This window comes from Neodiprion pinetum, chromosome 1 (genome assembly GCF_021155775.2).
Source record: "Neodiprion pinetum isolate iyNeoPine1 chromosome 1, iyNeoPine1.2, whole genome shotgun sequence".
In the NCBI taxonomy this organism is placed as follows: domain Eukaryota; kingdom Metazoa; phylum Arthropoda; class Insecta; order Hymenoptera; family Diprionidae; genus Neodiprion; species Neodiprion pinetum.
The window spans coordinates 20,659,953-20,672,717 of NC_060232.1; the positions used below are offsets into that span (position 1 = coordinate 20,659,953).

The 12,765-nt window shown below is 43.5% G+C and overlaps 1 protein-coding gene and 1 long non-coding RNA gene across 4 annotated transcripts in view; one reads left to right on the plus strand and one right to left on the minus strand.

Moving 5' to 3' along the window:
- LOC124220724 (uncharacterized) overlaps positions 1–12,765 on the minus strand; it is a 330,320-nt gene that overhangs the window by 213,142 nt on the left and 104,413 nt on the right. The window lies entirely within an intron of this gene.
- Positions 4,882–9,619, plus strand: LOC124220680 (uncharacterized). Of its 3 annotated transcripts, XM_046629959.2 has the most exons (3): positions 4,882–5,546; positions 5,694–5,885; positions 6,718–9,619. In XM_046629959.2, exons 1-3 carry the CDS (start codon positions 5,243–5,245, stop codon positions 6,732–6,734), a joined length of 513 nt encoding a protein of 170 aa, XP_046485915.1. In that variant the 5' UTR covers positions 4,882–5,242; the 3' UTR covers positions 6,735–9,619. The 3 variants fall into 3 exon arrangements, 1 of the variants encoding a protein (XP_046485915.1); XR_006883649.2 differs by having other exon boundaries at positions 4,882–6,451; XR_011177534.1 differs by having other exon boundaries at positions 4,882–5,900.

The window sequence follows — 12,765 nt, forward strand, 5'->3', positions numbered from 1 at the left end:
GAGAAAGAATCATCGCTCGCGCTCTACTCGATCAAGGATCCGAAAGTTCATTCGTCACGGAGTCGCTAGCGCAACAATTGCGACTACGTCGGCATCAAGCAACGATACCGATCATTGGCGTCGGAGCTCATCAATCGGCAGTGACTCGCGGCATCGCGACATTGCAACTCCAATCTCGTGCTCACACCTCGTTCTCGTGTCAGGTGGAGGCACTCGTGCTTCCACGACTCACATCGTATCTACCCTCATTTCGACTTCTCGTCGAAGACTGGCCTCATCTACGAGGACTCAACCTCGCGGATCCAAGCTTTGCACATCCCAGTCAAATCGACGTAATTCTCGGAGCTGACATCTACAGCAACATCATTGGTCAAGGAGTTCGAAGAGGAGCACCAGGAACACCAATCGCGCAAGAAACTCAGTTCGGTTGGGTCCTCTCCGGCTGCGTTTCAGCGGAAGCAGCAAGCCCCTCGTATGGCGCAGTCCAAGGCTTCCAATGCTCCCTCGATCACGAACTGCTCGATCTCGTGCAGCAGTTTTGGAAGCAGGAAGAAGTGTCGAAACCTTTGGCACTAACTTCCGAAGAAGAGCGTTGTGAGCAACACTTCCGCGAAACGGTTTCTCGAACTACGTCCGGTCGTTACGTAGTTCGGCTGCCGCTCAAGGACAATTCGGTAGAGCTCGGCAACTCGCGGAATCCCGCGCATCAAATGCTCCTTCGTTTGGAGAAACGGTTCGGTAGCGACGCGAAACTCAAGGAAGCTTACTCGAGCTTCCTTCGTGAATATCGTGAACTCGGGCACATGCGTCGCGCTATCAATACACCTGAAGACAATTCCCGCGTGTTTTATCTTCCCCATCACGGTGTAGTTCGCGACAGCAGTTCAACAACAAAGTTGCGTGTCGTGTTCAACGGGTCTCAAAGAACCAACCTCGGACTCTCTCTCAATGACAATCTTCTCGTCGGTCCAAAAGTGCAAACCGACCTCGCGGACGTTCTCTTACGCTGGCGACAATATCCAGTCGCGTTCTCATCAGACATCGTCAAGATGTACCGACAAATTTTGGTCCACAATGATGACCAAGATTTTCAGCGAATCCTCTGGAGGGAAGAACCAGAGCTACCGATTGAAGAATATCAACTGACTACGGTAACGTATGGTCTTGCAAGCGCTCCGTATCTCGCGATCCGTGTTCTTAATCAACTCGTTCAGGACGAAGGTAAGCAGTATCCCTTTGCGAGCCACGTCATTCTCGAGAACACGTACGTCGACGACATCCTCTCAGGAGCAGAGAACGTTGATCAAGGTCGCGAGAAAATCAACGAACTCAATCAATTGCTCAAGGCGGGCGGCTTTGAACTTCAAAAGTGGACTTCAAGCCACTCAGAAACTCTCGTTGACATTTCTCGAAACCATCAAGAGATCGCGATGCATCTGAATCTCGATCAAAGTCCATTCTTTCGGGCTCTCGGTCTTGCGTGGAGACCAGACATCGACGCGTTCGCGTTCTCTTTGCAAATTCATCAAACTCGGGACAATTTCACGAAACGAAAAGTTCTCTCACAAACCGCGCAGCTCTTTGATCCTCTCGGATGGCTCTCGCCGATCACGATCAGAGCCAAAATCTTTATGCAGGAATTGTGGGCACTCGGTTTCGACTGGGATGAGCCGCTCTCAGCTTCATTGTCCTCGCGATGGATCGAGTTTCTACAAGATCTTCAAGGCATCTCAGCTATCACCATCCCACGATGGATCGGGTTAAGTTCAGCATCTCTCGGGATAGAGATCCACGGTTTCGCGGACGCCTCTCAAAGTGCATTAGGCGCAGTGATCTACGCGCGAACGTATATCAACACTCACGAAGTGCGCGTTTCACTAGTGTGCGCGAAAACTAAAGTAGCGCCGCTAAAGAAGGTGACAATTCCTCGTCTCGAACTCTGTGCTGCGAATCTTCTCGTCCGGTTGATGTGTCATGTGGAAAAGACTCTTAATTTCGAAAACACCCCGGTTTATCTGTGGACGGATTCCACAGTCGCGCTCGCGTGGATCAAAAGCCACCCATCGCGGTGGAAGGAATTCGTTCGTAATCGCGTAACGGAAATCCAAGAGTTCGCGCGCGCTCGTTGGTATCACATCTCGGGTCTTGAAAACCCCGCTGATCTTGCGTCTCGTGGTGCATCTCCGGAGCAACTCCAAAAATCAGAACTTTGGACCTTTGGACCATCCTGGCTCTCGAAGCCTTCTGTCAATTGGCCATCCTCATCTCCGCGACCGGAAGAAAACGTTCATCTCGAGGAAAGAAAAGGGCTGTCGACGCACATCGCAACAGCTAAGCCGCTACAAATCTGGGATCTCGTCGATCGCTACTCAAAACTATCGACTCTCCTCAAAGTCACATCATTGTGTAAACGCGCAGCAAATCGGTTCCTCGCAAAGACGACATCGAATCGCGTAAACACGTCTATCACTGTCGGACCGATCTCTACTCTCGAATTGAGCGACGCCCAACTGTTTTGGACCAAGGTGACCCAGCAGGCGTATTTTGCAGAAGAAATTCGCCAAATCGAGACCAGCTCAAGTCTCACTCGAAGTCATCCACTATCGCGACTCACGCCGTTCATCGATTCGAACGGATTCCTCAGAGTCGGTGGTCGACTGAATCACTCATTGCTTTCGTATGACGAAAAGCACCCGTTCATCTTGCCTCGCGAATCATCGTTCTCCACATTGATCATCGATCATCATCATCGGTTGACGCTCCACGGAGGTCCGCAACTCACTCTCGCTACAATCCGACAGCGGTACTGGATCCTGGGAGGAAGAGTACCGATCCGCATGTTCATACATCGTTGCGTTCCTTGTGCGCGTCATCGCGCCACCCTCAGCAGCCAACAGATGGGCCAACTCCCTCAGTCTCGAGTCACGCAATCAAGGCCGTTTCTTCACTCTGGCGTTGACTACGCTGGTCCATTCTCGATTCGAGCCTCTCGCGGAAGAGGAGCGAAATCATGCAAGGGATATATCGTTATCTTCATCTGCTTCACGACCTCGGCTGTGCATCTCGAGCTAGTTTCGGACTACACGACGGAGGCATTCATCGCGGCGTACAAGCGCTTCACATCTCGACGAGGAATTTGTGCCTCAATCGCAAGCGATTGTGGAACGAATCTCGTCGGCGCAGACTCAGAACTTCGCCGTCTTCTCGCTGCATCGTCAAAGGAGTTCTCAGAAATCGCAAACATCCTCGCATCACACGGAACCCAGTGGCGATTCAATCCCCCTTCCGCGCCTCATTTCGGTGGAAAATGGGAAGCCGGAGTGAAATCAGTCAAATTTCACCTCAAACGAGTCATCGGAGAAGCTACTCAAACGTTCGAGCAATTCGCGACGTTCCTCACGCAAGTAGAAGCCACGCTTAATTCTCGACCTCTTTGCGCTATCTCGGACGATCCACGGGATCCAAGTGCCTTGACTCCAGGACACTTTCTCGTCGGCTCAGCATTGAACACAATTCCTGAGCCGACACTCATCGAGGTGCCAGCTCAACGGCTATCGCATTGGCAACACTCGCGTCAAATGCTGGAGCATTTTTGGAAACGGTGGAGTACGGAGTATCTTCAGTCCTTCCAAAACCTCTCGAAATGGCAGACTCATCACGGGAACATCAAAATCGGATCCATCGTTCTCGTAAAAAACGAAAATCTACCTCCATCTGTGTGGCCCCTCGCGAGAGTGATCGAAGTGCATCCGGGAACCGACGGTCTCGTTCGCGTTGTGACCGTTAAAACGAAATCCTCTGTGTTAAAACGTCCTATCGTGAAATTGTGTGTGCTTCCAGTGTCCTCTTAAGACAATTATTGACTCTAAGAATAAATAACGCACGGCGGGCGGCATAATCTAATTTCGCGATCGTTACCGATAGCGAAGCGGGCGGTATGTTTCGGCAAGGTATCGAATAGTTAAATGTGTGTCTCGCGACACTCAAAATCGTCCTCGTACATTTACGCACACTCGCGTGCAATGTTTACTTGCCGTCTCTGCGTCAAATCTCGCCGCTTGCCCGTGTCGCGACTCAAAACCCATCAGCTGTATCTCATGTATTGTCTACTATCTCGAAATCATGTATGTGTATAATCTATGTGTTCTCTCGCTCTGTAAAATCTTCACTCTCTGTAACGTTCTCTTGCGATACGCTCGGTATCGCCGCATCAAAACCAATAAAAATCCTCGGTTACTGTTAATCATCATCTCTCTACATCTCTACATCATTTCGTTTCATTCACACTAGTTCTCATCACTAATTCGCGGATCCCACGTCGATGATCCATATCTTTTTGCCATCTCTCTAAACAGTTCCGATATACACTGCGAGCACTGTTCAGTGCTCTTACTGGGGAGAAATTCGTTCCGTTATAGACTGACAATATACAGTCGCAGTATCCTAGGGAAATATATGACGTCATAAATTGTCGCCATTTTTCTACTGTGAACACTGGTGATTTCGAGGTAAGGTGCTCTCGGTGCTTTGATCACGTGATCAACAGCGTTCAGAAATTTAACAGCTTCCACTATTGATAATTATTATTATTGAATATTGTCATTCAAAAATACCGGCCGTTAAAACCAAAATGGAAAATTTGAAGAAATTGTGTTTATTGCAGTGTGAAACAAATATTATGTATGAAATGAAAGTAACGCCAAAAAATGTCGATCACAGTATATTGTACTGCGTTCCGTTTTAAACAGTAACCAGTATAGCTAACTATAAAGGAACGGCTTCGCAGTATACTAAATTGACGTCACACCTTACAGTGCTCGCAGTGTATATCGGAACATACCCCCAGTTGTATTATAGTTCAGTGCGTAAGAGATTGGAAACCATTGTCACATAATTTAACAATGACTTCTAATTTCTGACGTTGGATACATCGCCAATCATGGCCAAATAATTCGTAGCAAATCGTGTTAAAATATGTATTAAAAAGGCAATAAGGTCACACTATTCTAGGGACTTCCCGCTCTACTTAGCCCCTAGATATAGATGACAATACCGCCACGTTTACTCTCTAGGTTTCTTCTTCCACTCTATGAGCTCGTCGCGCACAATCGCAAACTGTCACAGTATTAAAAGTGATCGTGGATTGCCAAAATAAACGCGGATTGCAAAGTGAGGTTAACCCACGGCGTGGTGAGTGCCGGTCGTCAGACATCGGGAGTGTCCAGAAATCAATAAGTAGAACATGGAAAAAGTGTACGTAAATACAGGCGTGAAGGTTGAGGGAAGCAGCAATTGGAGCGTGTGGAAATTTCAAATAAAGGTTATTTTACAAGCCATGAGGTTACTTGGTTTGGTCGAAGGATGTGTGCTGAGGCCGGTGTTAGGCGCGGAAGCAGAAGCCGACTGGATTTCGAAAGACGGCAAGGCTAAGGGAATTATAATAACACACTCACAAGAAAAAGTCATAGTTCACGTTATAACAACAACTTCAGTTCCAGAAATGTGGAATAAACACTTAGAACAGCAAAAGTTCTTTTCATTGAAGTGTGAGGGAAATCATATATCGACTTTCTTTGCTAAACTTGAGGAAATAAGCGATAAAATCGCCCAACTGGGGGAGACAGTCTAACAGAGGATGATTATAAGAAAAGTGTTAACGTCGTTAGCCGAAAAGTACAGGCATTTCGTTGCAGGGTGGAAGTCAGTACCTGCGGAGAGTCAGAGTATAGCTGAGCTAATAGCCAGACTACTCGCCGAGGAAGAACGAGTTGCAGACAGGGATTCGCCAGCAAAAGGAGAGACATCGGTAGCATTGGTCAGTGAAAGTTCTCGCAGTATTGTCAAGTGCTATGGCTGTGGAACAGAAGGACACTATAAACGAGACTGTAAGTCGGTAAAAGGTCATTGTCATTATTGCAAACAGTACGAGCACCACATAAGCAAGTGTAGAACTAGAGTACAAAAATTGAGGCAAAAAGAGAAAAATGACACTCAGGATCAGATGAACAGTAAAAAAAGTAACGCGTAAATTGCTGAGTATAAAAATCAAAGCTGGTTAGTCGATACGGGTGCTAGTGAGCATATGTGCCATATAAAGGAAATGTTCGCCACCTACACTGAATAAACGAATTACGAAAAGGTAGTGATAGGAGATAGGAGTGAATTAGACGCGGTTGGCTGCAGAACAGTCAAGTCAAAGGCATATGACGGCCTTGAGTGGGTAAACACGATGCTAAACAATGTATTACATGTGCCTAGAATGACAGTAAATTTGTTCTCTGTTAGAAACGCGGCTGACAAAGGCTATCGGGTAATATTTAACAGTGAGCAGTATAGTATCGAAAAAGACATTCGAGTAATGGCAATCGAGGATAGAAGTTGAAAGCTATAGACCATGCATTTTAGTGGTATTGGGCAAGCAGCAGCGGGGTATGCCAAGGACAATTTATTGGTACGGCATGAACACTTACTGCATCAGAACTTGAGCTATGTAAAGCAGATATTGGACAAATACAAAATCCCTTATAATGTAGACTAACCCAGGTGCAAAGGTTGTACAAAGGAGAAAATGCACAAGGCTCCGTTTAATAGAAGCAAAACAGTCACGTTGAGCACGTGCGAGCTGGTTCATATGGACGTATGTGGACCCATGGAGTGTGAATCGCTTGGAGATTCGAGGTATTTCCTACTGATCAAAGATGACTATTCTGGTTTCAGGTATATCTATTGCCTGAAAAATAAACATGAAGTAGCGAGGAACGTCAAAAGGTATCTTAGCCTGGTAGAGCAGGATATAGGAAATGAAGTCGAATTCGTATTGTCAGAAAATGGAACCGAATTTGTGAATGCGGAACTGAAGAGCATTTTCGAAGAGAGAGAGATAAGACATCAGACATCTGTAGTGTACATCCTGGAGTAGAATGGTAAGGTCGAGCGCGACAACGGAACCATCGTGGCCGTTGCTAGCTTGATGCTAATGGCAAAAGGCCTGAGTAAGAGTTTGTGGGCCGAGGCAGTGTATATAGCAGCATACGTACTAAACAGGAGGAAAAAAGTACAGTACCCGACAAATTTCCTCTTGAAGCATGGTTTGAGCAAAGTTATGATTTGAGTAATCTCAAGATTTTTGGTTTGAAGGTAGATGCCCTCGTCCCAGCACAACGGCGACAGAAATGGGACTCCAAAAGTACAAGTGGATTGTTTGTCGGTTGTGGAGAAGATACAAAGGGGTACCGAGTGTACTTCCCACAGACAGGAATAGTTGGAGTCAGGAGAGATGTTTCGTTTGAGTCTAACCATAAACAAGTCAAACAAGAGGTAATATTACTTGACTATGTTAATGACGAAGTACCTGGAGAATCAGAAACGCAGCAAGCCAAGACGAAGACGAGCAGTTAGATTGTCAATCGGGCAGCAGCATCTTCGAGGAGTGTGACAAAGAGTTGAGTGAAACAAGTGAATCAGGTGAAGCAATGGTAGATTTGAACGCCACAATAGTTCGTGAATTTGGTAAGCGTAGTATTGTAAAGCCCAAAAGATATACTGATTATGAGACAGGTTTTGTCAGTATACTAAACGAACCTAAGCCCTACGAGGTAGCTATCGAAAGTCCTCATGCGGAAAAATGGAAAGACGCTATGAATAGCGAACTAAGTGTATTGCGAGAAAACAATACACGGATCATAGTACCTACACCAAAAAATAAAAAGATAATAAATAGTGAGTGGATATATAAAATTAAGCAGGATAGTGAAGGGAACCCATCCCAATTTAAAGCAAGGTTAGTAGCAAGAGGCTTCCAGCAAAGGAAACTGAGGTATATGATATATATACACTAGTGGTGAAAATAATCACTTTTAGAATTGTACTAGCCGTAGCAAACAGATTAGGATTACCAGTACATCAGCTAGACGTAAGAAGTGCTTTCTTGTACGGAAATATAAATGAGGAAGTACGTATAAAGTTACCAAAGAATGTAAAGATTGAACAAAACACTGTGGGAAAATTGAATAAGTCAATATATCGCTTGAAAAAGTCGCGGAAGTATTGGAACTAAAAGTTCGATGAGGTTATAACAGAAAAAGGTTTTGTCCGTTCACAAAATGATTTCTGTTTGTATACGAAGTGCAATATGGCTAGCAAAGTATATCTGTTATTGTTCGTTGACGATATATTAATCTTTGATACGAATGAGGACGAAGTATGTAATCTGAAAAATTATCTGGGAAATGTTTTCCAAATGAAAATCTTGGGCTTGGTATCCAATTACTTAGGTATACGCGTAACGCAAAACTTGAAGGAGGGAATTACTGAAATGAATCAAGCGGTATATTTGAGTCAAATCTAAACAAGTTTGGTATGAGCGAGTCTAAGCCCATGTCGACGCCTATAGAGAACAAGTTTCAGTATGTCAAACCAGAAGTGAGCGATAGAGAATTAGAGTCAGAGTGTCGACAGATAATAGACTGTCTCGTATATGCAGACCTTGGAACTAGACCAGATTTATGTTTAAGCATATCATATCTAAGCCGATACTAGAACTACGCAAATCAGGAGCTATACACCGCATTGAAACGTGTGTTGAGATACATTAAAAATATTTTACACTTGAAGCTAATATTAAAAAAAAATATAAATGCTCAAACTCTATGTAGGTATGTAGATTCTGATTGGGGCAGTGACACGAATGATCGAAAGTCAACGTCAGGATTTGTATTCAAGCTAAATTCGACTGTGCAGTAGTATGGTTGTCGAGAAAACAGCAAACCGTTAGTTTATCCTCCACAGAGGCTGAATGTATTGTTTTGAGTTCAGCAGTAGTAGAAGCTAGTTGGCTACTAAAATTACTTGAAGATTTTAAAATAACTGGCAAAGACCCAATAATCATTCAGGTGGATAACCAGGCAGCCATAAACCTAGGAAATAATCCAGAAAACAAAAGGGTCGAACACGTGGACATTAAATTCAACTACATAAAACAAAAAATTAAAGAAGATTTGATAACTCTAAAGTATATCAAATCAGAAGACCAAACAGCTGATCTGTTTACCAAACCTGTAGTCAGAGAGAAATTTGTTAATTTTGTCAAAAATTTTAATTTCAACTGAACAGCAGACCAAAAGTTTCTTGCTTGCTCCAAAACCAGGGAGCAATGACTAGAATAGTTAGTTTTAAGAAACATGAATATTTTTTTGTTGAATGATTATACTAGTGAATAAAAAACAAGCCTAGAAGAGAAGGAAGACTTTATTGAGGGAAGGTGTGAAAATATGAATTGAAAAGGTTATAAAGTCACTAGTCTAGGGACTACCCTGTGACGTCGGTACGGTACCTGGTGAAAATTTCCAAATGTTAGAGACTAGATTCGTTCACACAGCTACAGCTAGACTCACATCAGTAGTTTGGGTCACCAATTACCGATAAAGTATTGAAATACATCGGACAACGGTCATTCTATCGCTCTAATCGAACGAACCGAGGAAAGAGTAATTGTTGGATGAAAGATTTAGTTATTTGGCTTACCTTTTGAGAATAATCTGGATATGATGACTTGCAGCGTAGATTGGTGAGAGGATTTAACGGAATGACTGATTTTAATATATTTGCATACTTTGATTAACTTGGATTTATTTTATAAGTTCAATATTTCAAGTCACAAACAACGGGATTACTTAGTTGTAGGATCTTAAATTAATATGACAAAATGGAGCTGAAAGTTCGCTGGATTTTTGGACAGAGTAACGTCGTAGGTTATATTGCAAGCTTTTTACATATGGTGTAACGTTGTGTTGGTGCGGTGGTACAGGCGTAGGGTCGTTGCGCTGTAATTTTCCACTCTGCGTGGGCTTTGGTGTTGGGGCAGCAGGCCCCCCCTTGGCTACTGTGCTTCTTCCCCCCTGTGGACGTTAGGACACCGTGTTACGTTCCGAGAGGAACGTTTTGAGTCGATTCTGATTCGCTGCGTGATTTAAATTTTTCTCCTGACTTACGTAGTTGGTATATGTATATCTCGGGAATCCGCTGATCAGCTCCTCAGATCTTCTCGTTCAACTCGCCTACAATTCTGGGAGTTTGTTAGGTAAGGCTCGTGCCAACCATCACTATGCGTGATTGAAATAATTATTTATGACAACACTTGGATTAATTACACATTTATTAACAATCTCCTTCTAGTTATCAATGGTAGGTTTACAATTGTGGTACAGATTGGTGTTAATCACTATCGCAGTGACAAACTGTTAATAAGTCCTTGGAGGTTCTGAATTAATTATAACGTGATTTGATTCTAGGATTTCGATAGACTTCTGATCTGTTCTCTATGATGTCTGAAGTTCTTCACCTCTATTCTGTTTTCTGGAAAGGTTGGATTAGAGGGAAAGTAGGAGGAGTTCAAAAGGAGTCGCGGTTTCTCGCGGGTCTCGGATGATTGGTTAAAGATGATGGAATAATTGGGGGTAAGGTTTCTGGTTCGTGCATGAGATCTCGGTGGTGGATTAGCGCGAGGTGGTTGGTTTAGAGAAGCAAGCGGCGAAGCGCTAATTGGTCTTATCATCGTTAAAATGAGGGCGCTATTTTGAATTCTGACAGTAAGGGTTTCTTTCTCTGTGAGCTATCCGTGATTTCTCTTCCCACGTTTCCGGTGTTTTAGTCTTTTCGGTTATCTTAACTGTTGCAGGTTTTTATTACTTTGGGTTATTACGGTTGAGATCGTAAATCAAAGCTTTTATGTGAAAGCTAATGTTGAAAGGTATAACGGTTGAATGGGAAAAAATATATATACCATGTATGTTATGAATTTGACTGATGAAATAACGGTTAATCTAGCGTATGAGAACTATCGATATACGAATTTGGACGTTATGATGGTAACTATGTGTGTTGGTATTAATCTACGATTATCGGTAAGAGCACGTAAGGCTCTCTTATGGTAACTGCACGCTGGTCAGGTAGGGCGCAGAGAGGGCGCCGCCGTGGATACTGGCTGGCACGTAACAACCGGGCCGATTTTAGCAGCTATTTCCTAATATGATGATCACAGTACGTGTGCGCTAGAGGTGACCCATGTTTCGTGGTGGACGTTAGTGCCGTGTGCACTTTCGGCGTCACGATGCGATGGGTTCTAGTCGTAGTTTACTTCTTAAATATTCTTCCTACCCTGTTCGTTACAAAGTCTATATATTAAGATTACCATATCGGTTACTTGTTGTTTTGTTAGTTTTATAGCGTATAAATATGTAGAATTGCATATGTATTATAATTGATTACTATCATTATTCACCTGGAGTACAATAGCGATTGTTTATGAGACATAGTTGCTATTTGTTTAATATTATTAAGATTGCGCTATTGCGAGTATTCTTAGGTGATTGTGTTATAAAAATCTTAACAGATTTAGGGTATTTAACAATTTGATAATTCTTTGTTTTAGAGCTGGTTTACATGTGTGTTTTCGTATATAATTCTCTTCTGTAATTATTAATTCTTATATTGATATAGATCGGCTTGGAAGGTATTAGAACGTTGTTCTTATGTTTGTTGGTTGCCTGTTACTGGGCGTTGCCACGTATACATGTTTGAGTTTGTTCCTTGGTGTCGTACAATACCTGTCAGGAGCTAGGGATGTGTTTTCTTATGTTTTACCTCAAAACTGGTATAAGCTTTGCTCACTTCAAAGGGTTGATCGTTAGTGTATTGATATATTTATTGTAATTCTATTTGGTTGTTTCGCCTTACTGTTGCTATGCTTATAATTATCTTCATTGTTCATTATCATCGATACTCCTCGCTGTGTGAATTGGACTTTCGCTTCTATTACAGCTAGTCCCACACGGTAGAGCTGATATATGCTACCTCTTACTGGTACGTTGTTAAATTCATAAAGACTGGCAAAGATATGCACAGTAGCGAAACCTATGGCACGAGTGGTGATAGTTAAAGTTATAGCCTTTGTTGTGTTGTAGGCTTCTAGTCTATGCATTGCTGACATCCCATCTTTTACTCCGGGGTACAGCTTCTTCTTCAGCTCTTCACTTAGAATAGCTTCAGTCTCCTTATTCTTCTCAACTCTCCTCGAGGGTAATAAAAGACACGATGACTACAGATGTAATTGAAAACTCTGAATACTTTATTATATCACGTTGCTTACACGTCATCCGGAAGTACTCGACTAAACTCGGCTTCCGCCGCGGTGACTCTCACGCCCTCTCACTCTCCACACAGTCTGCCAAACATGGCGTACACTCCCAGAGACCTGCGCACGCAGGCGCGGGAGATTCGAGTACGAGAACACTCACTCAACATGACCGTAGATTTTGGCGTTGGTATTTCTTGCGTGAAGGGTCCAGGTATCGCATACTCATGTTTGATTGACATATCCATGTGTATTTCGGGGATTCCGGAGCAGTGTTTAGGTTTTGGTTGTTCTTGGTTCCAGGATATCACTAAAGGTTTTAGTTCTGGCGGTGGTTTAGCTTGATTGTTAGGTGGTCCTTTGTATCCTGTATCTTCCTCTTGTTTTTATCTGGCTAAATGTAGGAGCAGGTTTGTCAGGGAATTCCATATGGCTCCAAGCATGTGAAAGCTGCATCTGTAGGCATTTTTCAGAGCATATCCGTGGATTATTGTGTCGAGGATGAATTTGGTTATTTGGATGGTTACCCAGATTCCGATTACTCCTGCGGTGAGGGTGCCGAAGCTTACGAACCAGCCCCACATTTTCGTCCATGTGTTCTTTGCTATTTTTTGCATTGTTTCTTCGGTTAGAAA